Source organism: Squalius cephalus (assembly GCF_949319135.1).
Source record: "Squalius cephalus genome assembly, chromosome: 11".
Lineage (NCBI taxonomy): Eukaryota > Metazoa > Chordata > Actinopteri > Cypriniformes > Leuciscidae > Squalius > Squalius cephalus.
Window position 1 is genome coordinate 18410412 of NC_137132.1, and position 27680 is coordinate 18438091.

The following is a 27680-nucleotide window of genomic DNA, read 5'->3' on the forward strand; positions in this document are numbered from 1 at the left end:
GTCTGTCAGCTGTTATAATTGAGTTCGTGCATGTTGTCGCCCCCTGCCGGTCTGAGGTACTGCTAGCTCGCACTGCGGTCTGATCCACTAGTCCACAGTCATTTTATAAAAAAAGGTTGAACAAATTGTACAAGAAGCAAACTCAACTGATTTTGTATCCTCAATATGTCCTGAGTAAGGAAAAAAGAGTCCCGAAGAATCCCATTAGGGGAAAGTTTCGAAAAAGACCCAAATATAGCCTATTCATACGCCTATTCATTCTTTTTCTTACTTGAATAGGGTAAAAAATTTAACCTTTAGATATCACCATGAAAATTACTGAGTTGATTACTTACACCAAGACAAACAAAAAATGTATTACAAGTTTTTTTTAAATTGTTTGTTAACATGGACAAACGGTGCATAATCTAATTACGTGTGTCCTAATTTGCATAAATACCACAACAGATCTAAACATTGGGTATAGCCAGGTGAAAATGTCTTGTTGAATCTTGTTGACACATAACAGTAAAATACTTAATGTTAAGGTCTGAATGGAACCCATTTAGGCTACCCATGATCATTAATACATAGAGGCAGGAAGAAGTACTTTAAACCAGCCTTTATTAATTATTATTGCAGAGATGGGGTTTGAGGCTGGGTCCGTGGGACTTTTTCTGGGGATTCACTTTTTATTTTGCCAACCTGTTGTCTTCTGCATTCTCCTTACCATTGTCTCCTGTTCTTCCCTCAGACTCGTCCCACAGAAACAGTCCCACGGACCCAGCCCCAAACCCCATCTCTTAAAAATTAATAAAGGCTGCGGTACTTCTTCCTGCCTCTATGTATTAATGATCATGGGTAGCCTAAATGGGTTCCATTCAGACCTTAACAGCAAGTAAGGAAAACAATCTGCCACACGTGGAAATCTGCTGGATTGCTCTCATCATTTCAGATGTCATATGACTTATATCAGCACTTTTGAATTGCGCCTGCTCAAACTGGAATTTTCTTCATTTCTGTCTGAAAATTTAGTCCTATACCCCTAACCCTTCCCATTATTATCCCTAAAATCAGAGGGAATTGATAGGTGAATAACATGTAGAAGCACCTAACCCTGGTTGTAAGCTTACACTTCACATAAAATGAACTTGTCCCTCAAACCTGATTGGTTGATGGGAATGTTGTTCCAGGATCAACAAAGATGTTGATCCAGGAACATGTTGCACTTGGTGAAATCAGTCATAGAAGGATGGAGTTGTAGAAGTTGAGAGAGCTACTGGCATTGAGTGAGCAGCGCCCTCTACTGTTTGTCTTTTTAACAAGACGAGAGATTTGTTCAGGTGTATTCTCATATTGTATATGTAGTTCAATTTGGCTATTGACACTATAGTATAGATTTGTAGTAGTATAGTAGTAGATTTGCAAGTTAGCAAACATAACACAGTAAACAAAGCATATACTTGCATGCTTTAAAATAAATCAAAATTATTCATTCATTTTCTTTTGTTATAGGAGAAAAGTCAAATGGCAGTAATGATTGACGATCACTACATAAATCTTAGCATAACATCTGAATATTCATTCTCCAACAGGATTTAATCAGACTCCACAAAGATTTATTTAGTAGATTCTCAACCAACCAAATGCTTCTTCACAGGCCGCACTCCAATAAAACCGGCTTGTGCTCTAGTCTGTGGAGGCAGGAGAAGCCACCAGAGCAGTTGAGCACTGAACAAAATAAGACACTTTAGTGAACAATGTATTAAAATACGTATTTGAAATACAAAATACTATATTGTATTTTAAAGCCTTTGGAAAAAATCAAATGTAATTTGTATTTAAATACATTTAAGATGAGTATTTTTGCATTTTCAAAATGCATAAAATATTTTTTGCCAGTCAACCTCTTTTTATAAGGTGAGAATGTCATGATCAATTCTACTTGTTGATTAAAGTTAAAATAGTGCATTATTCACTTGAGTTAACATGAAAGAATAAAAGAAAGAATAGTTGATTTTTATCAACTAGCTTGTCAAATGTGTTTAAAGCATTAGTGCATGTTAGGGCTCCGGCACGGACACCGGCATGGGCAACAACGTCTCCAGCATGGACACCACCATCTCCAGAAAGGACACATCCATTTCCGGCACAGACACCAATGTCTCCAGAACAGACACCAACGACTCCAGCACGGACACCACAGTCTCCGGAACGGACACCACCATCTCCGGCACGGACACCAACGTCTCCGGAAAGGACACCAACGCCTCCGGCATGGACACCAATGTCTCCAGAAAGGACACCACCGTTTCCGGCACGGACACCAACGTCTCCGAAAAGGACACCACCGTCTCCGGCACGGACACCAACATCTCCGGAAAGGACACCACTGTCTCCGGAATGGACACCAATGTCTCCGGAAAGGACACCACCATCTCCGGCATGGACACCAATGTCTCCGGAAAGGACACCACCGTTTCCGGCACGGACACCAACGTCTCCGAAAAGGACACCACCGTCTCCGGCACGGACACCAACATCTCCGGAAAGGACACCACTGTCTCCGGAATGGACACCAATGTCTCCGGAAAGGACACCACCATCTCCGGCATGCACACCAATGTCTCCGGAAAGGACACCACCGTTTCCGGCACGGACACCAACGTCTCCGAAAAGGACACCACCGTCTCCGGCACGGACACCAACATCTCCGGAAAGGACACCACCATCTCCGGCACGGACACCAACGTCTCCGGAAAGGACACCGGCATGGACACCAACGTCTCGGGCATGGACACAACCGTCTCCAGCACGGACACAACCGTCTCCGGCACGGACACCACCATCTCCGGCACGGACACCATCGTCTCCGGAAAGGACACCAACGCCTCCGGCATGGACACCAATGTCTCCGGAACGGACACCACCGTCTCCGACACGGACACCAATGACTCCGGAACGGACACCACCGTCTCCGGCACGGACACCACCGTCTCCAGCACGGACACCACCGTCTCTGGCATGGACACCAACATCTCCAGAAAGGACACCACCGTCTCCGGAAAGGACACCACCGTCTCCGGCACGGACACCAACGTCTCCAGAACAGACACCAACGACTCCGGCACGGACATCACTGTCTCCGGAAAGGACACCACCATCTCCGGCACGGACACCACCGTCTCCATAAAAGACACCACCGTCTCCGGCACGGACACCGGCATGGACACCACCGTCTCCGGCACGGACACCAATGTCTCTGGCAGGGACACCAACGTCTCATCATTTAAATGCAAATGGTCCATGAAGTTATAACAGAACATAACAAAAAAATTTTTAGAAATTAAAATATTCCATAAAAAAATATTTATAATTGTGTTTGAATTTAGTCTGGAAAAGTTAATAAAATCTTATTATATATATAGGCTATTACAGAGGGCAATCTGCTATAATACCACACAGCTGCCCTCGTTTACTCTTCAATAAGCTCACGTCAGATACCCTGTCACCATGGAAACATGGCCAACCTCAGTCAAGCGGCGAGTCTCTGCCACAGACAGAAGACAGCGCACCTAAAGAGATGAGAATCAGAGCACATGAAATTTGGGACATATGAACAGAACAAACTACTGAGCGTAATATTGAGCTGTTTATGGAAAGAGGAAATCAGGGCAGGGAAGGGCAGAGAGAGAGAGAGAGACTCGCCTGAGGTCTCACAAATCAATTCGTAATTAAGCACACAGACAATTCAAAAGCCCAGACAGACTCAACCCCATAATACATGAGGGTGGCACACAGATATGAATATATTTGATTGTATTAATAACATGCATTCAGGAGATCACCCTGAGCTATGGAACGGAGCTGGGATATTTCTGCAGGCCAACTTGCCCATTTCATCCTCGTGGCCTTGGGAGATGATGTGGTAAACGCGTGTGTGGAGATTGAAGGCGTAAACGTGCACACTCTGTTAATGTGTTCCGCTGAACTGACCCAGCACAGCGCGAGAGCTTGTTTCATGCAGCTGCTCTTTGGGGTGCGGGGCGCGGGGCGGGTGTAGAGCGACGGGACAAGTCGGGCAAGACTGCCCTGAGCCTGGCGAGTCAGCATGGACACTTGGATGCTGTTCGGCCTCTGCTACTCTGAGTAACTCAACGGTGCTCAAACAGACACCCCTGACAACGGGGGCAGACGCCCACTCGATTATGCCGCTCAAGAACACCACGGTAAAGTGGTTAAATTCCTGTTGAAAGCGTCGAGACGACAGGAGATAAAAGACAAACATGAAGATTTCACACTTTCAGGCTCAATGGAAACACTAACTAGTTGGCAACCAGAAAACAGGCCTAAAACTCTACATGGTGCTTTTCCCAGTGGCCTCAGGCGTTTACTGTGCAAACAAAGTGTGTGTGATTTGTTTATGACTGAACATGTGATTTGCAACCCTTATGCACTGGAACATGATGAAGAGAAACGGCTCAAAGGACACAGAAAATGTCCCGGCGGCATCTTTCCACCATCCGCTCAGCTGGCTATCCCAGACCATGTCACTAAAAACTCAGTTTTCGCATCAAAGGCTAGATTTTTCCCTGCCTGTATGAAAAATGGACCATCATGTCACTTTGATTCAATCCTGAACACAAATAGCAGCTTTTGGAGATGGATGACCCGTAAAATGTGCCTCAACTGCACTCGCTTTGCCAGTGAATCCCAGATTAATCTGCTTGTCCCGGATGAGGATGTTGAAGATGCTGCTGAAATTCTTTCTTCAACAGCTGAAGAGATGCCACTCACAGACCAAATTGTGCGAAACCATCGCTTCCTGGAGGAGGGAAGTGAGAACTTCCTTGGACTTGAAAGAATGGAAAGGCGCAATCGTAGCCTTTCAAGTGAAAGGAAGCTGCCTAGCCATGTACATGTTCCTAAATCAGACAAGAATTCTTTTCATCTGTTTGCAAAATGTAATCAGAATTATGTTTGCACCACATCACATGTATTTGGGACACACCGCCGACACACTTACCCAGAGCTGAGACTTTTTCTCAGAGACCCAGAGACAGATCTGCAGGCACTGGTATCTGAAGACCAACCCTAAAGAAAAATCTCCAAAAAATCTTTCTTTCTTATTAGAATTTCTGTTAATATTAACCAAACAGACATAGCTATTTGCTTACTGTGAATTTATTTGAACTATTAATTCATTTATTGTTAATTCCTTATGTATTACTTTGTTAAGTTTTATTCAGGTAGGCCTAATAATAATAAAAAGCTGAATATTTGACTTTTGCTGGGGTCAAGTGCTTTTTTGTACTTTTAAGTGTTCAGTTAGCTGAGTCAAATTAATTATGACAAAAGTCTGAAGATGGTTATTATGAAATATGCAAACAATATTGATATAACTGTGAATGCTGAATGTGAATATTGTGTGGATTGATGAATGCATTTTCAGTAGGTTTGCTTTGAGTGTCATATATTGATTTCCTATTGGGGGCCCTATTAAAATATTACATTATGTTCTCCTAGATTACTTTTATATCAGAATCATTATAAAGAAAGTTAAATATATGCAATTTCTACACCTCATTGTCTTTTTAAAACCCACTGAATCCCAGACAATAATCCCAGATTCAGTGGTATTACATTGCCCTCTTGTGGATTCAAGAAGGCATTAGCAAATTGATTGCTGCATTACACAACTTCAGAATATGGAAGCCAAATTCCACCAGAAAAAAAACAAACAAAAAAACATAAAAAACTTTGGTAAATCATAATAAAGTCAGAATTATGACATAAAAAGTTATGGGATTCGAAGTCATTACAAGATTAAAAGTCATAGCCTAATTATGACATAAAAGTAAAAATTATGAGGAAAAAGTTGAAATTATAAGAGACAGAAATTATAGTTCACATAAAAAGTTTAAACTATGAAATAATAAAAATCAATCTTTATAAAAGTTGTCATAATTATGACGATGTCATAACAATGACATGCCAATCTCTCCCATGAGTTGTCATGACAGAACTACTGTTGTTGTGTCACGAAATGTAGTTTTAAGAGTCTTTCAGGCGAGAATGTAGGCCTAATTGTTTACATTTCAAATATGCGGTCTCCGTATAAAGATATTGCTTCGGAGATGAGAGATCCAGGAGATCACAGAGCGCTCAGCACAGGGCGGATCCACGATGGCAGGAGGAGACGAAAAGCTGATGAGAGGCGGTGATGAAGACAGGGCTGAAGGACTGGGCAGTGCAGGCAGAAGGTTAATAAACGGCCTTCCTGAATCCTGGCCGATACTGGACACACAAGCAGTCTAAAAACGGCCTCATCTGGCCAACACAGAACAGGCAGAGGAGGAGGGAGTGAGGCAGGGCGGGGAAATCAAAGACTTCAATAACTCAGTGTTGGGCGACGAAACAGACATGGTGCAATTATCCCCCATCTCCTCAAACAATTTTAGGGGTGCTGAGTTCAGCGCATCCACGTCCGCCATAGTCAAAGGGACAGGGCTCCATTCCATCCCCTCATATTCCACCAGTATACCCTCAGAAACTAACAATGTTGCCGGCGCACACACCTGGTCAGACATTTTTTCGGGCTCGGGCTCCGGGATGATGTTGGATCAGGCTACGGCTCTGGCGTACTCCGCTGGAGGGGGTCCGTGAAAAATGTTGGTAACCCAGCAGTCACAGGGAATGCTAGGGGTCCCTGGAAATGTTCAGAGAAAGACAGTGTAGAAATAAAATGTAAAGAAAATAATAAATAATATTTAGACATAGTTATTATTTTTTTTACAATAAAAATTGGGCCTTTATACAAGAAACTAAATAAATGCCTCATTTTTTGGATGTTGGTCCCTCACATGAGGATGATCATAATTTGGGTGTCCGTGGCATCTGAAAGATTGACAATCTCTGATCTGTAAGTGTCACATTGTAGCTCTGCCCAGAGCGGGCTGCAGGGGAATTACCTTACTTTCCAGCATTGACAAGACTCCAAGCTAATCTCCCCAAAGGACAATGCTGTGGAAACGGGCGCAAAGCATGACCACGCTGGCTTCCTCTGCGTTTGATGACTAATTATTCTGAAAACAATTGAGGACAGGCAACAAATGTGCCACATAATCAGAGGTCGGATTTTGGGTTGAAATGAAAGTCGGGTTGACGTCAGAACCGACGTCAGAACTTCTACACAACTTCTGAATATGGAAGCCAAATTCCACCAGATAATAATAATAATAATAATAAAAAACTTTGGTAAATCATAATAAAATCAGAATTATGACATAAAAAGTTATGGGATTCGAAGTTATTATAAGATTAAAAGTCATAGCCTATGACATAAAAGTCAAAATTATGAGGAAAAAGTTGAAATTATAAGAGACAGAAATGATAGTTGACATAAAAAGTTTAAAAAATCAATCTTTAAAAGAGTTGTCATAATTATGACGATGTCATAACAATGACATGCCAATCTCTCCCATGAGTTGTCATGACAGAACTCCTGTTGCTGTGTGACTTGTGTCACGAAATGTAGTTTTAAGAGTCTTTCAGGTGAGAATGTAGGCCTAATTGTTTACCTAATTGTATAGTTACCTTATTCGTCGGGTTGACGTCAGAACCCAATGTCGGTTTGACGTCTACATTCAACATCGGATTGACGTCAGAACCCGACGGCGGATTGACGTCAGAACTCGGCGGCAGCTTGGCGTCAGAACCTGACGGTGGTTTGACGTCAACATTCAACGTCACATTGACGTTGGATTTTAGTTGGAAATGAAAGTCGGGTTGACGTCAGTACTGACGTTGGATTCTGACATCAACCTGATTTTCATTTTCACCGTTGGGTTTGGTCTTCTAAATACGAATTTTTGTCATTGTTTTGGAGCACACAAGCTTATAACAGCAAGGCTAACATATTCATACTAAAAGCCAAAAAACTTTAAATAGGGCACTATTTGAGGGAAGTGGGAACAGCCATTTGGGTGTCCGAAACAATGAGTGCACTTATTCAATCTCACATTCAATCCCACTACTGGAACTGTGTTCTAGAAATAAATGTGATATTGATATGAGGGTATAGACAGGCATAGATTCAGAGGCATAGGCTACTGTAAGTATTACAACAATGCAATGATAATAAAACAATGCATTGACATTTACTTTTTACTTTTAATACTTAAATACTTTTAAAAACGAGTACTTCTGTATTTTTACTTCTCTTTACAACTTTTACTTGTAACGGAGTAATATTTGACCTGTTTCACTCAAGTAAGGAAGTTGTGTACTTTGTCCACCTCTGTACAAATGCCAATGTGGACTATGGCCATGGCACTAATTGCAGTTCCTCCTTGAGCTTGAGATAAATGTAATTCAATTAATGTAAAGTAATGCAGTATTATGTGTAGGAGACGCTATAGTGAAATGTTTTCATTTATTATTTTCACTCATTGTCCTTTTTAGTTGTTCGCTTTAGTTAGAATTTTCTACTTTAGTTTGGATGTTCTCAAACAAATAAACACCTGTGGCCCTTATTATACATTATTTTCTGATGGTGGATAAAGAATTATGCTTAAGTAGTGTTTGCATATTAAAATTTGTGTTTATTGGATTCAGGTTTTGATGATCTTGTGATAATTACTGAATGCCAATCCTAAATAAACACATGGGGCAACATGTACATTGACAGTATGTAATTTTGCAAAAAATGTTAAACAGATCTAAACTTTTGTGGGAATGGTTAGTTTTGACAAATGAATTAGATCGACCAAATATTCAAATTGTGAGTAAAATATTACTGTCCAAAATTGCTGACATGCAAAGTAAGAATCATATTCCCCGAATAGCAAGGAAAAACACCCTTGCATGTTTACAGAAATATTCGAACTAACATAGACATCTTTTTAGACTATTTACCTTAATCAGAAAATTATGGATGTAAACATGTTCAATGTTAGTTTGCTGCAACTGGCAGCTGTTGTGTTGAAAGCATAGTGTGATATCTGGCCCATTTTATAAGTCTTTATTTAGCCTCAATACCTCTGCTGGAAGTATGAACGGAGGGAGAACAAATGTGTCTTGACAACTTTCAGTTCAGTTTAATTATTGAGCAAGTGAAGAGACACAGTGTCTCCAGTAGATTCACTCATAAAGCAAATACACACATAAGATACACTGACAGAGACTAAAATGGGAAGAGGCATGAGCAAGAAGATAATAAATCCATTTATGATTTACTGTGTGGTAAAATACAGTCATGCCTTGCTGGCATCATTACATCCCATCAGATCTAATAGAGAAACAGAGCACAATCAAGTAGTAATGATAACTGTGCATTACAGCAATCTTAGATGGACGTATTTAACACTGGTCATAAAACTTTTGTTATGACTCATCAGGTAAGTACATCATATATGTAAATCCACATAAAGCAGACATTTAATTGCACAAAGTTGTATATATATATATATATATATATATATATATATATATATATATATATATATATATATATATAAATTACAGGAACGTCTTTCTGTCTGTCTGTGTGTGTGTCTGTTATTCGCATATCTCTCGAACCAAGTCCGATGGATTTCAAACTTGACAGTCTTGCTACGGGCACGAGTAAGTGCAGTGCCAAGTTTGACGTTGTTTGGATTAGAAATGCAAAAGATATCGGTAAATCTATCGGCAAAAGAAGCACACATTGGCTTTTGCCGCTCTAGCCACTGGTTTTTGCATTCTAATGTGTTTTTTTTTTTATTCGACTACAATTCTAAATTCGAATAATTTTTTTGACAGCCCTCACGTGCGTCATCACTGCGACACACCCCTTACGGCACTGGTCCTGTTGTGCCGAATTCGACCCCCTGCCATATTATAACCCCCCTGGTTGAAGTCAGTACCTGATTGCCTAATCCTTACCCCGCGCCTAATCCTAACCCCTCCCCTAATCCTAACCCCTCCCCCACAACTAATCCTAGACCTACCAATGCTATAGGGTGGGTAATAATTTGGCGTGGGTTGAAATTCGGCACAACACCTGTATCAACGCGCTGTGTGAAAGGGGCTTAATTGGAATCTGCACAATGACATCAAAGTTTAAACTAATGTAAATCTAATCTAATCTAAACTCCTGCTACCTGTACACAGATACCCAAATACATGTCACCTAATAACACCATTGTAAATTGTTTTGCAACCATGTAGTTCAATTTTCCATATTTATTGTATGTCATTATGTCAGTATCAGTATTTGCTTTCTACCATGCACAAATAAAAATGTCACTGAACTTTTGCTGTGTAATTGTAACAAAAAGCACTCAAACACACCAAACCAACAATTACTAAAAACACACACAAAAACTGATTTTGCACGGGCACTGCACTATATATAGACTTTTGACTGCAGGGAGACAAAATAAGTTACTCTAAGAGAGCCAGTCATTCATAAACTTATAATGAACACTCAAATGCAACAGACCTCAACGTACCTTTACTCATTCAACTTTTACAATCAAAGCAGGTAAAATAATAATTCTGGTGACTTTGGTTAGTGCAATCCACAAAGGTGGTTTGGCTAGTGAAAAACACAAAGCAACAGTCTAATGAAACAAGAGCTTGTAAAGTGAAATATCCGTAGACATTATTTAGATTTCCTGGATGGAAGTTATAATACAAACATTAACATCCAATATAAATAAAGGTTTATATTCCATTATAATATTCTAAATAAAAACATTAACTGAACAACAAAATCCTAATCTCAAAAAATATTAACAAATGTAACTAAATATGTTCAGATATTATGTAGGGATTCTGGAAAGTCCTTTTTCTATTTTTCATCATAAATGATAAGGTGCTTAGTTTTACAAATATTTTGTAATAATATTTAGCTGTTAAAGTGTAAATGTATTGTGTTGTTATAATACTTCAAATGTAGTTGCCTCTAAAATTCATACACGTTTCAATATTTCACAGAATAATTGTACTGTTCATGTAAAATTATATTTTTTACTGTATATTGTAACTATAGCATTTTAATATCGTTTCCTGTGTAAATAAGGAAATTATTCGATTCTAAAGCCAAACGTCAATGACGTATGCAGACTTAAAGTGAACAGCTATAACAAAAACCTATTGCTATTAAACTATGCACAAAATACCATAACACAAAAATAAATCTTGTATTATTATTATTACCATTTACATAAGGTGCCATATAGGCTATAGGTCAAATGTATCACAATAATATAATATAATAAGTTATTAATAAAATGTAAGTTTATCAGTCGTCCATTTTAAATAAGCAAAGTCAGAGTAGAGGAAGGATAGGCTATCCGATAAATAGTGATAAACAGTGATCCGCACTGATAAATGTCCTGTGTTGGGACAGTTTGCATAGTGCATTAGAAATAGCTGTAACAGCTCGAGTGAATCCAGCGCCGCACGTCTCTCTATCCCTGATTGCACAAGAGGTTTGTTGTCTTCGTGGTGTTCGTGGAATCACCTGGTGTCCAGAAGAGCACATAGTAGATGGCTAAGAAGAAAGCTGCGACTGAAACACACATAAAGTAAGCGATACCCATCGCCACTTTCACCCAGATCTTCGTGGCTCTTTTGGCGTGTTTCACTCTCTGATCTCCGGGGTAACTCGGTCGCCGAGTCTCCTCTCCTCCGTTTGTCCGGACGGGTTTGTCTCCTCCTCTCATTCTGAAATAACTGTGATTCGTGATAATTCCAGCGGTCAGTGTTTGTTCTTCAGAGGCTTTGAGAAATCTGCCGTGAATCCCGATTCAGGTGAGCGGATTCCTGCACTTCTTCTCTGAGGGATGAGTGTCGTCTGTACCCTCAGTGATTTAGAGATGCACAGACACAGGAGTTGCACTGGGTGAACACTGGGCGGAGTTGACTGGCCTTCATCTCTTATGGAGAAAATTATTTAAAGGTGCTCTAAGCGATGTTGGGTGAAGTCACTTCAAAGTATTGTCAAACAAAACGGAGGCTAGCTCGACCCTCCCTTCTCCTCATACCGTCCCCTCCCTTCCGTGCTTCCTGAAACAGTCATGAACCATTTAGAAAAACGAAACTGGACTTACCCACCTGTCCAGCAAAAACAGAGCCACCTGAATTTCGGATTGGAAGCCCTTCTGCCGGCGGAGTTCTCGCCACATTTTGAACGCTTTTCCAATGTAAATTCGGGACTTAGCGCGTTACTTCTCCTTTTCCCTCTTCTTTGTTATTTGTTCATCGGAATGTCATCTCTTTGGTCGTGTGTCGGCCATATCAAAATTCTCAAGAATATACATTTTTAAGTTAGTCGTTTTCGACATCTCTCCTCTAGCTAACTTCCCTTTTCATGCCCTCCCCCCCAAATCATTCTTGTCGGTTATTGGCTGGAACACTGTTTGTTATGTTTCGTGGTCCAGGCTGGGCCAGTTTGTTTCTGTTGCCGTTTGTGGAGCCTGGGCTGACTACAGAGATGGCGTTTTTTTTTACAGTGTGTTCAGGCGACAGGCAGCTAGCGGATAGTGAGGAGATGTTTGCTGTATGTGACAAAAAAATGTTTTGGCATAAAAAACGCGTGAGTCTTTAATTATCCAAAAGGGACAATACAACATGACTAGTAAATATTAATTTTGTAAATAAAAGTGATTAAAGGCAGTACTAGCCCACATTCAAATGCTGACTGATTTAATTATTTTCAATAACTACACTGGAAAAAGGATATTCATTAATTTGAATGAATAAATGATTTCAAAATGCAGTGAAATTCATACAGGTTTGAAACAACTTGAGGGTGAGTAAATCATGACAGAATTTTCATTTTGAAGTGAACTATTCCTTTAAGGTTAGGTTTAGGGGTAGGTTAGTGTAAAATAATGTGCAACTGAAAAAATTACTGAAGACAACATTTGAATTGAATTTGAATTAATACATAAGGCAAAGATGTCATTTATTTGATATGACAGCTTACAGAAACAGAAACAGTACATGACAGTACAGAAACATTTGCACTGCTTGCTTACTGTTCACACATTATAATATGGTGATAAAGCAACCAAACAATATCTCCAGTAAACTAAAACAATTAAAAAAAAAATAGATTGCATGTAGTCTTAGAAGAAAACTTAGGAGGAAAATCCTACAAACACTTCAGTATCATGCTACATGCACATTTGAAAAGCCAAACCAAACCTCCTACAAGAGGCAAACCAAATTATATATATAATTACCCCAAACAGGAAGACATTTCGTCTGCAGGGAGATGCAGCAGGTACGATACAATCACAAATGTCATGATTCTTTCTGCTCCATGAGCTCAATTGAAAAACAGGGATATACAACTCACATGTGAAGAGAGAAGCAAGCACTCGCACAAAGCATTGGAATGTCTGTCAGTTTAAAAGTTCCTGCTCAATTCATTTAAATTCAGGAACACACAAATACACCTGTGATAAATGCATAAGATTACTAAACAAACATGATGAATAAACAAACCACTAAAAATGATCAAACTAATATTAGATTTGATAGCAATGAGGAACACATTATCTGATGCCCCAATTGTTAATTTTCCTCATTCAAACCCTACAATTTACCATGATTTTTTCTTTGGTAAGTGTGCACATAATGTCTAGGGCACCAGTTGTTAATAGTAAACTTAAAATCTACAGCTCATCCTCATGAAAATAATATTAAAATGTAATTTGAAAATTTCACCTTTATGTAATAGTTTCAAAAGTAGCCCTGACAAAAACAAAAAAAAGAAAAGAAAAAAGTAATGCCCTAGTTTACAAAGGGATTAAAAAAAAAAAATCAAGCATGCCGCTCTCAGCAATAAATACACTTTATGTTCCTTATCGACCCTCAAATGTAAATCTGAACTCAGATATTATGTATCTTGAGTGCTGTTGTGCCAAATTGTGGATACAACAAAATTGGGGAACAGACACTTACACCGCTCCGTCTTAAAAATGTAATCTTGCGGTTTGAGTGACATGCTTTACTGTTTAATCAAGGTAAACGTGAGAAAAGAGCAGCAACACAACTCAACAGCAGCATAGAGTCCCAACCAATGAGGAATATTTGGATGAAGCGTTGGCAGGGATCCAAAGACGCTTCCCTCGACCCCTTAAATTTACAGTCAACAGTCGTCCATTACACCTGATGTCTCGTCTTTCCTCTGCCTACCTCCTCTCTCAGTCTGTGGACGCCTGAGTTCGCCTACTGCATTTTAGTCCTCAGCCTGTTGACATACATAAAAGTAGTCAGGATGAAAAGATTAACATGAAAACACCCAGTATAAGTGATCTAATAATAATAATAAGAAGAAAATGCTTAACCACCATTTCAGTTGGTTTGGTTGACAAAAAGAGCAAAAATGTAAGTGTATCGTTTCATTATAGTGCCTCCTAATGTGAAACTAAAAGACAAAGTTTAAGGGTTTAATTACCACTCTGATCTGAAAGTCGGCTGCAGTTTCCTCATAAAAGCTTTTTAGCAATAAAAAAAAACCCAACAGTTTTTCTGTCTTTTCCTCCTTTTAAACACGCTAAATGTTGCATAGTAATTGAATTACAGGAAATACAAGAATCTTGTTATTGAGCCATTAGCGTTTGCGTTGATTTGATGGATATCTGAAAGAGGGAATTGGCCACAAATCACATCCACTCATTAGTTGCTAATGAGCAGTTAGTAAACTGGCATGATGTAATGAGAATAATCAGGAGGAGAAGGACAGTGTTCCCAAGTGACAGGGTTGAGCCGGAGGCATTGGAGAGGATATGACATCAAACATTCACAAAACACTATGGAGTGGTTCCTCAAATCAAATTGGCTCAAAGGAAAAGGGAAGACAATCAGTAACAAGCAGCACAACATTTATTTGCCATTCCAGCATCATGCCAAATGTCAACAGTATAAACTACAAATTCATCACTTGTGTAAAAAGTAAAACATCCTACAGACACAGAGGCACGGCCACATTAGCGAAATTAAAAGCTCCATTGTCTTTTGTCAATAGTTTAGCAAGATATAAAGCACCGCTCACACAAAAGCTTTTAAACCAAGAAGCTTTCTGTTGGTCAATGCTGCAAATTTGCGTGACCAATTTAAACCCATTGTAAAATCTGTGTGAGAAAATGCGAAATTCCAGATTGTGTGGATTCCTGCTAAAATGACTGTGAAAATTCACTGAGTAACGGTGAATGTGACCACACCTTATAAAGGGAATTAAAAAGAGAATTCATATTTCAGACTTTTAAAAAAACAAACTCATGAGAATAAAGGCCACCAATTTCATTTCTTTCAGAATTTCTGACTAGATTTATTAAAAAAAAAAATCTTGTTTTGTGCAAGATTTATATTTGTGTTTTTTAAATATATATTGAATAATTAAATATATATTTAAAATTGTATTTTTTCAAAATCCTGTTTCATTTTTGCTGTTATAAAACCAGGAATCGAGTGTGATCCTGGGTTCCCATTCCTTTTGAGCAATGAATTTCAATGTTTACAGTTGTTTACAATTACTGGACGAGTAATCTTTAAAAATAATGACGTATTTTTTTGAGATTACTGGTGCGGATTTAAGTGCATGTCAGATAAAAATTAACACACAAAAAAAAATAGATTTAAATGTGTTCTGGGCCCAAACGAGTCAAAAATGTTATTCAAAGCGAGTAAAAAGACTAGCCGATTAAATAACTTAAACAGAGCACTAGAAAACTAGAAGATTACTCAGAAATTACCATGATTTTTAAGATTTAATTAATTTTCTATGCCTGAAAAGCAACATTTTAAAATGAAACGGCTGTTTCAGCAAGGCTGAGGGAACCTTGATCATTTCAGAGGACTTATTATTTTACAGTCTATATGAATAAGGAATGGATTTTATTTGTAAAAAGTACCCTGATTTGCACACTGGTGAACTTAGTACATTCATTCTGTGTGGCTTGATAGACATTCACACATGATAAACATAAAAATGACATCAAATCTAATAAAATGCCATACAGTCTCTGGAACCACATTGGTTTACCCTGTATAATTTATCTCTGCAAGCTGCTCTGGGAAAAATGCCAAACAGCTTTCCCCCACAATGATAATCAAACAGGATCCTGTTGGGATGATGTTATAGATCATTCCCATTTACAGTCCACACACTCACACATTTATAAATGTTTTTTGCAAAAATGGAATAAAATCAAAAGAATGTTTATTTGCTCAAGCAGTTTGTGGCATGCATGGAAAGGGAAAAAGCCAGAACCCATATCCAAACACGTCCTCCAGGGAGAGGTGCATGAACGACAATGAGGGGGATCCGGGAGCACAGTAATTGTGGGATATTAGTCGTGCTGGAGGAGGTGTGCAAGGTTCACAGTGGAAAATGACAGCCAGTGTAAAGCTGCAGACAGAAGCAGTCGGTCCCAGAGGAGGGAAGGACTGTCAGCCTGAGGAGCTGCATTCTCATATGTCAAAGTCAATAGAGACAAGCCCGATAGCAGACACCATCTCATGCCATGAGACAGATGGACATGGGACATAAAGGAGACATGAGTGTAGTGAACAGGGAGGGAGAGACACAGAGAGACCAGAAAGACTGAAAAAAGGAGGACGTTGATTAGTTGTTAGAAGTCAGCTGAAGTAAGGGACTTCTTTCGAAAAGCCACAGTCTCAAAGCTGGTAATAAGAACAGCACCTGAGGACGGTTGCTCTGAAGAATCCACTGCCGTTTCCTCCCCAGGCTTTGTTTCAGACTCACTCTGACCCGGCTCTAAAATAGGGACGTCGCTGTCCTCTGCATTAAGAGGATGAATAGGATATTACAATTAATTCTTCATTTGGAGGAAACCATATTTTGAACTTAGTGTGTTAATGAAATGTTTTGACATACTGCTCTGGTTGGTGTTGTCTGGGGTGGGCGGCACTTCGGAATCTGCTGTGTCATGGCTGCTCGAGGTGGTACAGTCGGCAGATTCAGCAGGTACCGACTCTTGTGTTTCACAGGAAGTTGACCCCACCACTGAATGTGAGAAGACACTTAAGTTTCACTTCTAAGACATCACAGAAATTCTGACAATACTAAAAAACATTTAAACATTTTAAAAGACAATCAGTGGGCTTCAGCTTTATTTCAATTAACAAATACAATTTTTAATAGTTTTAGTTAGTTAGAGATTTGCTATGTGGTTGTTTTTTTTAGTGTGGAACTATGCATGTGGTTACTTGAACCCTAAAATATGCTTCATTTTCAGCCCAAATCACGAGCATATGCATGCAATTGTCTACAATACTGGGTCTACTCGAGCCATGCTTCTCCAACCTGCACTGCGCATTTTGTATGTCTCCCTCATCTAACACACCCGATTCAACTCACCAGCTTTTTAGTAAAGACTGCAAAACTTGAATTGAAATGAGGGAGACATACAAAATGCAATGTGCAAATGGTGGGGGGTCCCCAGGACAGGTTTGAGAAGCACTGCACTGGGGTAACACTAATGGCTGGGCTGTTGCTTGGAAGAACTACTCAAAGTAGATCGGAAAATGGAAGTAAAAATAACGGAATATGAAGATCTAGCCAACAACAATGAATATGCGCGGAGGTCAAAAGGTACCAGCGATTGTACAACTTGACTGAAAGATTAGAAGGAGAACACAACTGTACTCGTCTGTATGAGTTCATGGGCAATGGAGTCTAAGTTGAAAGACTAGAATGCTTGACCATGTGTAAGATGTAATGGCAGGTGGAAAAACAAAACATACCCCAGGCTTTGTCTTAACAAGCACCACTAAAGAGAAACTGTGATGTACTAAATAAAGACCATGATTATTTCACCTGTAGATGTACTTTCGTTTCTTTCTGGTTCTTCCGGCTGGCTGGGGGTGGTGGACGTGTTAAGTTCGGCCTGGTTGCTCTTTTGTTGGGCTGGACTGCTTTCAGTGCTGCTGGGCCTCAGAGGGCTCTCGCCCAGACTGCTCTTAGGAGAAAGCATCTCCATTTCTTCACCCCAATCTGACACCGGCTGGTGGCTGTCCAGTGGGGAGAAAGGGCTAAGGGGTTTGGGCCCTTCTGGTGTACTGAGCGTCTCCTGCGGGGAAGGGATGTGGACTTTGGGTCTTGGGGTACGTTTCTCTTTTGGGCTGGGAGTAGAGTGTGCAGGAGAGGAAGTTTTTTTTTCTGTTGGTTTAGCATCTTTCGAGTATTCCTCGTGATCTGCTTTTTCATCTTCTTCTGCATTTTCCTCTTCACCATCACTGGCATCCTCCCACTCATCTTCATCCTCTTCAGCAAGGCCTCCATCACTCTTCTGCACAGCAGGAGGTGGTCAGGAATAAATGAAACAGACAAATTAGAGTCAACTTTCATTCAAAAGAACTCTTGGTACCATAATACTCTATACCTATTAAGCGTTGTCGGGCATCTCACCTTGTCTGACAATGGAGCCTTGAGGGTGACGTCCTCACTCTCGTTTTCTTTCCCTTTGTCCTTTTCATCCGTCTCCTTCTCTTGCTCCTCCTTTCTTCCTTTCTCCTCTTCATTTTCTCCTTCCCACCGATTATCATGCATGCTTTAGGAAAGAATCGTGTTGCTCAATGAATGTTGATTCAGGAAATACTCTCTAGAACGATAATTTCTCTACCCACAATGCCACCTGCCTCAAAATAGCAATTGTATGTAGCAAATAACAGGCCCTGTTACCACGTGGAATTAAGATGCATTTTTTGTGATTCGATCACAAGTGGTCAAGCTAAATACAGTGTCTAAAACATCTAGTGATCAGATCACAGTAACCACACATGGAGAAAGGAGTATCAGCTAGACACTTGTGATCGGATCACTGAAAATGCATCTTAATACCAGGTGGAAACCGTGCCATAGTTTAGATGACATAACTAAAGCCTTAGTGGCTACTAGAAAAAAGGACAAGGCCTTTAATGGCCATGTCCCAAATGGTGGACTTGAGGGGAACTTGGTGTCTTGCAGACTTGCGACGGTCACTGCATTCGTGTGCTCATTAAGCTTATGAGGGAATAGATTGTCTGACTTGTCATTTTAAGTTTCAAAATTGTGTTAATGAGCATATTCCTTGATGTGTTCTTTTCTACAACGAACTTCTACTTGAGTGAGGACTATACACTTTAGGGCATGATCTAGGACTGGACAGGGGTGTCCAAACCTGTTCGTGGATGTCCAATGTTCTGCAGAGTGTAGCTTCAACTTGCCCCAGAACACTTTCTAGTAATCCTGAATACCTTGATTAGCTGGTTTAGGTGTGTTTAATTAGGATTGGAGCTTAACTCTGCAGGACAGAGGATCTCCAGCAGAAGGATTGGACATGCTAGTGCCATCCCAAAACAATTATTATTCTCCACAATGAGGAGAACTATTGCATACCTGTAGCTTTTGCCCTGACCGCGGCCCATCCCTCGTCCACGGCCTCCCTGTCTGGGTTTGCCCTGGCCCAAGAACTCGCCAAAGGTTGGTGCCTTGGGCGGCCTCTTGTTGTCTTCTGCATAACAGAGATTAGAGCAATATTTATCCTTGAAGGGGGTCATGGGGCTAAGCAAGACCTTGCAAAACAATTCTGCATATGAAATCTGTGGTGGAGAGAGATGACCCTGGGCACACAGTAACAGATGGCCACCTGTCATTCTGGATGCCGCTATATGCATCACTTTTCAGGATAAGAGGAGGGGAACGGATGAGAAAAACATGCAAATGTGCCCTTGATTTGACAGCACTGTGACGAGACTTGACTTGAATGTTGTGAGGTAGATACTAGGATTGTGAAGCACTCAAAACCAAGATATCAGCAAACGAGCACGTGTCAGAAGCAGCAAGACTTTCTTCAGTGCAAAAGAGGTACTTTGGTATTAGGGCTGCACGATGTATCGTTTTAGCATCAATATCGCGATGTGCGCATCCACAATAGTCACATCGCAGGATGTGCGATATCAAGAATAGGGATCGTAGTTGATCCATGATTCATGATCCGTACAGGCCAGCTGCTCCCTGCCCCATAACGCTTTTGATTCGCTGATTAATTGCAAAGGTTAACCATCATAGAGTGAAAGTTTATCATTTGCATGTGTTTTTAAGTCCTGTCAGTTTAAACATCAAGTGCAAGAAGACTGGAACTTGCACGCTGTTTTTTGAGTGCGCACACAGAGCCGGGTGCTCTGTCAGTGCTCTTTCTCTTATTTCTGAGCTTGAATGGGCACGAGAATTCAAAATTAAGTCAGAATGCCTGTCTCGGTGAATATCCTCATAAACACAGTCGGTAATATGTGTTGTAAACAATTGAGAAAGAAAACAGATGCACATCATTCATTATATTGGATCCGTGCATTCGTCTTAATATACTCGCAGCTGTTTGTCACCAATGTTAATCAAACAACAAAAGAGAAAGAGAAAATGACTTTTGCTGATAATTAAATTAATTACATTTAATTTATACAGTGAAAACAATGCAGTGTTATTTTACATTTGATTATTCAATGTCTGAAAAAAATAAAGCACTGTTTATTTCATTTATATCTTTGCTCTATTGTATTTATCTATGCTTGTAATTTGTTTACTACTTTCTATGCAGATTTACTCCATTACAAAATCACCCCAGTCATTCTAGAATGATTCATTCTTTCCAAATAATGCTATTCAAGTCATCTGGTGAAATTGTTTTCATATCGCAGTCCTATTTGGTATGTTTTGAGTGACAGCTTTTGAATGTCAATATTCAGGAGACCGTGTGAGAATTACAATGTTAGGACAAGAGTGATTTAAGTTAGAAGTGCCTCAGAAGGGGAAATGTACCTTGAGTATAAGCCAATCCGTTAAAGTTAAAATATATAAAGTTGTTTTGCTGAATGTACATGTTTTACTCAAGTAATCATATTAATAGCTCCAGTTCCAAAGCATATGTATATATGTATATATATATAAACAATTAATACAACATTTTATTTGAGGTGTTGTGCAGATGGCCTCATTTTAAACATCAGAGGATGCAGGGTCTGCATAGTAAGCATCTCCAAATTGTTAAGTGTTTAAGTTAAAGACATTTAAGCGTTTTTACAGCAAATGTTAAAAGACCAATTCTATAATAAAAAAGCCAAAATTAAATGCATAATAATGTTTAAATAGTCTAGGAATAAATATTAAATAAGAATTAATAACACCTGTAAAAAATATATAACTATAAAAAGTGTAAAATGTTGGGGCCATTAAAAAAAAAAAAAAAGAAAAAAACTGACAGGAAACTAGAGGCAGAACAAACAAATCCTTACCGTTAAGACCTGAAGTATCTCCTGTCTTTCCATCCACAAATTAAAGACCTCCACAAAACATGTTTGGGATATTTTACGGTCTTAAATTTTGTAAGTGAATTTGAGTTATCTTAATGCATTTTTAGGATCCACAAACACCTGGGATATAAGTGACTGGCAATGCTTAAGGAAAATTAAGACAAGGAACTGTTTACAGACTTATTTACCACAGTCAAAACTAAAATTACCATAAGTTTTGTTTCCATTAGTCAAAACTACAATATTAAACACTTCAGTTACAGTGTTAATTTATATGAACACTTCATTTCCAGTGTTGCTACTTACGTTAATGATATTATATGACAGAATATCCTCAGCTTTTACTGTGAGTTTTTAAATAAGAAAAGGTCAATCAAGTCAAGAACACAAGGAGTGGCTGGGTGCATGTTTTCTGCTCAGCAAAATGACCAGGAAGCAAGTTTGTAATGATGGCTATGCAACTGGCAGAAAGCAATTATGAGCTATCCAGAGAGCTGCATCTTGAGACAATAGATAATCCAATCAGATACACACCCACCCACTATAATTTATTATGAAGGAATGGAATGCAATTAGAAACTATCAGTGCAGGAACAGCTGTTTGCCTGCACTCAGAATAGGGCCAATGTGAAGCGGGGTAAAGACACACACACACACACACACACACACACACACACACACACACTCCCATGCCTTAAGCTGACCTGAAGGTCCACTGCGTTGCTGTACATGGGCATTGCGCCCCCTAGCTGCTGAGAGACCACAGCACAGAACATCACCAAACAGCCAAAAAGACAAGTTTCACAAAGCAAAAATGTAATAAATGTGTACATGTAACTACTCTATACTGTTGATGTATGACAGACTATTGATTGGCTGTATAAAATATAAGACGCTCCAAAAAACATGGGGAGACATTCATGGTTTTTGCAGAACAGGTGTCAGGTGGTCACTCTGTGTGTGTGTGTGTGTGTGTGTGTGTGTGTGTGTGTGTGTGTGTGTGTGCGTGTGCGATTTACCTCTCCTGTTGCTTTGTTCTTGTGTGCCCTCTCCTGCCACAGCTGAGTCCTCCTTGAACCTGTGAAAACACCTCAGGGTCACTGGCTGTCTTATTCTCACCCTGTCAGCATGCATTACTCCCATCCAGAGTCTTTCTCTGTCTCTCTTTTTAACAGTCTGACAGAAATAAAATTGTCAGCTGAAATGAAAGGCATAATTCACCCCAAAATAATAATTCTGTCATCATTTACGTCATTCCAAACCTGAATGAATACAAAAAGGAGAAATGTTAAAGAAGGTACTGGTCTCTTTTCACCATATAGTGAATGTGCAGCATTAATTTCTTCTTTTGTGTTCAACAGAAGAAAGTAAGACATATGGGTTTGGAACAGAATGAAGATGAGTAAAACGACAGGAATAAAATTTGAGTGAACTGGCCCTTTAAGAGTGCATAGTAGTCAGCATTTATGCCTTTGACACTCACATTGTATCGGTTTTCTGCGCATCCCACTCTCGTTTCCACTGGCCGGTGGCGTTACGGTGACGAGCCAGCCGTTCTTCATCAATCTGCTCTCGCTCCTTTTTCCAACGGAGATACTCAGCTCTTTCTCTACCCGTCATGGATAATGTCATATCCACTGAGCCTCTACCACTTGGCCTACGATTCTGCTATGAGATTGAAAAAGAGAAGGAGAGTTTGACAAGGAGAAAAAAAAAAAAAACCCAGTTAGACAGTTTCTGAAGAAAATGACTGGCCCTTCATAATCTTGGGGTATTGTAGGTTGTTGCCAGGGTGTTTCTATGCAGTTGCTAAGAGGGTTGGGGTATGTTTTGGGTGGTGTATAATTGATATTCTGGTCTCTATACACTACTGTTAAAAAGGTTGGTAGATTTTTTAAATGTTTTTGAATGAAGTTTCTTATGCTTGCTAAATTTGATTTAAAAATACAGTGAAAACAGTAATATTATTACAATTAAAAATAACTTTTTTCTAAATGTATATATTTTATAAAAATAATAAAAGAAATAATAAAATTATTCTAATATGCTGATTTGGTTCCCAAGAAACATTTCTTATTATTCTAAATGTTGAAAACAGTTGTGCTGCTTAATGTTTTTGTGGAAACCGTGATATTTTTTTTTTAGGATGTTTTGAGACAAAGTTCAAAAGATCTTTTTGTAGCAATGTTGTACAAACAGTCTTAACTGTCACTTTTGATCAGTTTAATGCATCCTTGCTAAATAAAAGTATTAATGGGGTCTTACTGACCCCAAACCTTTAAACGGTATTGTATGTGTCTTGCGTATTAAGCTAAACCAAAGAAATTAAAATGTTCAGTACCGTCCATTCTTTCTCAACCTCTGCACCAGTCTTCACATTGTCAAAGTCAACTCCACCCCAGTTGCGCACATGTCGTCGGCTTCCCTCCTTGCGGTCAAGGTCTGGGATTGGCCCACTGCGCCGTGGGTCATCAAGGAAGTTCCTGATGGGGTTCTTCTCTCCCTCAGCCTGCAAAAGATAAATGTGTGTGAATATATCAAATAGATAATGGCTGCAACATTATTAGGAGAAAGTTGGGTTGATCGAAACATACCTTTTGACCTCTCTCATATTCAGCAATCTTTTCCATCTCCTCATTCATCTTCTCTATGTTCTGTCTTCTTTTCTCCTCCCACTCCTGAAGAGGAGAAATTGGATATCAACGGGATATCAACTCATTAAAAAAAAGCTTGTAGATTACAATGCTTCTGTCTAGATACTAAATCTTTGTTACTGTTTTCAAAGATCTAAAATATTCAAAAGGAACATTCATAAAGAATAATTCCTGCCAGTGCTGGAAAATTCCTTATATTTATTTAAACAGCAATGTTTCCTCTTACAACATTATAATATATGCTTGAAGAAGCAGCGCTGTGTATAAATAATGAATTTTGCAAGCAACAGCAGAACGGGACTTGCATTCTCCTTTCTGTACATTTTGCACACCTCCAAATGACTTTGTAAGTGAATTGATTACAAAAATGTTCTACAATATCTCAAGCACAAAATGATTTAGAACATGTCAATGGTAACCTTTGATTTCCTGTCTGAGCCTGGTCCTCCTTGCGTTCCTCCTCGTCCTCCTCCTTGCGTTCCTCCTCTCCCTCCTCTCCGCCCTGCTCTAAAGGAGTGTTCAGAACGGGGAGGACCCTCTCCACCTTCACCATCCTGAGGTTGCCTTTCTGGCCACGGTTCGCCTTTGTTTGGACGAGGCTCTCTTCTTCCCCCACGGTGGCCACCTCTGCTCAGCCGGCCTGATCCGGTTCTGTTGGGGGGGCTTTCAGAGCGAGGCCAACCAGACTCTTCTTCTGGACCCTGGTCACCACGATTACCAGCTGGTTTCCTGTCATTCACCACACGCTTGTCCTAGAAAGTGTTATCCAGTGTAAAGTTTTTGTGGATTTTAGTCCATGAGTAAAAAGCTCATGACCTGTTTTTTTTTTCGGTTACATTCATAAGGCAGTGTAATTTTAGTATTATTAATATACTAATATAGTATTTATTATTTTTAACAACTTATAGTAATTACTCAATATTTTGAATTAGCTTTTATAATTTCATTTTAACTAATTTTAGTATTTTTTTGTTATGTCTTTTGTCATTTGTATTAGTATCTTCAATGTATTTTTATTTCACTTTTATTTAAGTGCTTAAACTTAAACTTTTGTCAGGTAGGTGCCAAGACACCATTTCAAATTTTTCACAATTTCTAAAGTTTTTTTTAAGTCTAATATTTATATTTTAGATTTATTTCAATACAACTATTTTTAATTACAAAACAGCATATAACATATTACCATGAACAATATCTGTGAATCTGATTTTTTTTTTTAGCGATTCCCGTTTCCATCTTTCTAGTTTAACAAGTTTATTTTCTAAGAAAAATCTCTTACTTTTCAGTTATTGAAAGGTATGACCTTCACAGACCACGATAGGAGGCTCAATCACAGCTGCATGGGCCATCTGTGATCCACTGAAACTCTACAGGTATTGATTAAAATGCTCTACAGCTTGTCTCAGCCTTCCCCAGGTGGGAAATTAAAAGCTGTGAGGAATGGGAGTGGCGATTAACTTGTTCACTATTAAAGCGGATGCAAATCATTAGCAGGCATCCGCATATTTACATATGCAAATTATCATAGTCTTATTTATGCAAATGTAATCGCAGTGTTGTGCATTCATGCCACCTCCTCTGATCTGTATTAAACAATCTAAGTACATCTAAAAATTTTTTACCTTTTTTGTCAATATCACACACCAAGAACTAGTTATTTTTTTCACAATACTTAATATTCAACAATATTATTGATCTGACTACTGACACTCAGAACTGAACTGAGCTGGACGATAACATTTTTGCAGAACTGCTTTATAGATGAAATAAACTAATTTAATAATTGATGATCTTTACAATGGAACTGATTTAACACTGAGCCGACTTCAGCTGAACAACAGCAAAATGCATTATTTTCCTGTAATCACTGTAAAGCTGCTTGAAAACAATCTATATTGTATAAAGCACTGTATAAATAAAGGTGACTTGATTTGACAATATTGCATTGACACCGGTATCAATATAGTTATTTTTTACAATTCAGTTAATGAAGCAGGTCATCTAAATAAACAGAAGTTCTGATACAGTATATCTCATGAGTTTATATCAGATAAAAAATTAGGCAAAACGCACTAGAGATTGCATCTGATCCTGCAGACATTCCGTTTTTTGTTTTTTTTTCAGAATCACTGATAATGTAATATATTTAACCATGGCACATTGCGGTAAATGACCATTCTTTGAAATCATTCTGCCGTCTGTCTTTACCCCAGCTGGCTTAGCCAAGTCGACGGTCACTGAGAAGTTCTCCTTCTCTGTCTTTCTCCGTTCCGACTCAGGCTCATGAGGGCGGGCTTTGCGAGTTGTTGTCACAGCGATGCCCTCCTGTTCAGCCTTTTTCTTATCTTCCTGTATTTCCTGGTGAAACAAGAGAAAGAAAAGTAAACTAAATGAATTAATAAAATCTGATCAAGTTAAAAGCTTTGAATCGGAGCATCTCAAGGGCTGAATGTTACGTACAATGAATAACAGCCACAGCCAATTCTTCAAGTCAAAATAAATAATTATAAGTACACACACACACACAAAAAACCTGATTGGCAGAGTGGCAGCAGACTATTAAATTTCAGCATCCAAATTCACCTGATATCTCTTGACCAAAGCCTCATTCTTCTTCCTCAGAGCTTCAATCCTTTTGTCTAGCTCAGCATCTTTCTCCTCCTTTGTTTTTAGATCCACCACAGCAGACTGACCAAAAGGGAAGAGAGAGATGTCACACAACTGCAGCCAATACACGAAACAACAATGTGATTAAGTTTTTCTTCGGTTACAGTGTTAAAACACTGGGTCGGCATGTTCAACATATTTAGACCAGATCTGCTACTGGGAATAATTTGACCAGGAATTAGCATATTATTGATTATGTTTAACATCAAATATAATTATATAATCAATTCCTATAATAATACAAACATAATATATATATATATATATATATATATATATATATATATATATATATATATATATATGTGTGTGTGTGTGTGTGTGTGTGTGTGTGTTATTCTTGTGATGGCAAGTGTCACATGATCCTTCAGGAATCATTCTAATATGCTGATTTGGTGATCAAGAAACATTTCAAGAACATCTTGTATGATAGAATGATGATATTGAGCCTCACCATGGCTGGAAGCCTGTCCTAAAACAAAAGGTAGAGAGCTGAAGAAACTCCTATACCTAAACGGGAAGAGACCAAGATAAGATGATGCAATGGCGGCAACATATTTTTTTTTTTTTTTTTTTACAAATGTAATTGATTGCGTGATCACGACCCCATTCAAATCACACTATTTAGAGAGGGTGGCATCATCATAAACCCTCTTATGAACACAGACTATATAAATCCCTGCATAAGCGTATTAGTGAGAACACAACACTACGAACACAAGAGCTAAAAGTCTGTATACATTGGCAGTGCGTTTACAGTAAACAATTTATCTGAATGGAGTGTGTGGACTATCACAATGCATCAATATCATCAGAGAAGCCGCCAAGACTGTCTATGTGCCCTATTCAGCAGCCATGCTCAAGTCGTTTTTTATTTGTTCAGTAAAACAAAAAGGCAGTTGAAAATTACATTCGCATTACAAATACAAATTCGCATTGTTTTACCTCTGGCAAGTGCAGCGCCCCTAAAAGTGGCTTGGAAAGTGCACTCGATCAACGGAGACCGACTAACGTTACTCAATCTACTTCCGTTAACATTAGCTTCCACTTCCAGATGATGTGAGCGTCAAA

At 39.1% G+C, this 27680-nt stretch overlaps 1 protein-coding gene across 5 annotated transcripts; it reads right to left on the reverse strand.

The window, feature by feature from the left end:
• Positions 1–12895: 12895 nt before the first annotated feature.
• ccdc9 (coiled-coil domain containing 9) lies at positions 12896–27674 on the reverse strand. 5 transcript variants are annotated; one of them, XM_079885488.1, is made up of 16 exons: positions 27555–27674; positions 27064–27119; positions 26526–26630; positions 26151–26300; positions 24362–24694; positions 23883–23966; positions 23630–23797; positions 22772–22953; positions 22308–22366; positions 21993–22040; positions 19379–19493; positions 18410–18551; positions 17819–18290; positions 16877–17005; positions 16682–16780; positions 12896–14227 (listed from the first exon to the last, which is right to left on the reverse strand). In XM_079885488.1, exons 2-16 carry the CDS (start codon positions 27064–27066, stop codon positions 14223–14225), a joined length of 2094 nt encoding a protein of 697 aa, XP_079741614.1. In that variant the 5' UTR covers positions 27067–27119; positions 27555–27674; the 3' UTR covers positions 12896–14222. The 5 variants fall into 5 exon arrangements, with proteins under 5 accessions (XP_079741614.1, XP_079741613.1, XP_079741612.1 ...); XM_079885487.1 differs by having other exon boundaries at positions 21993–22037; positions 22772–22956; XM_079885486.1 differs by having other exon boundaries at positions 22772–22956.
• Positions 27675–27680: the final 6 nt, after the last annotated feature.

Excerpts from the sequence above, each read along its gene's own strand:
- ccdc9 (XM_079885486.1), bottom strand. Across the intron at positions 22,367-22,771 it reads GCGCAGAAAACCGATACAAT|GTTCAAGGAGGACTCAGCTG; the intron begins GTGAGTGTCAAA and ends GTGTTTTCACAG. Across the intron at positions 16,781-16,876 it reads AGACAACACCAACCAGAGCA|AGGACAGCGACGTCCCTATT; the intron begins GTATGTCAAAAC and ends CTCTTAATGCAG.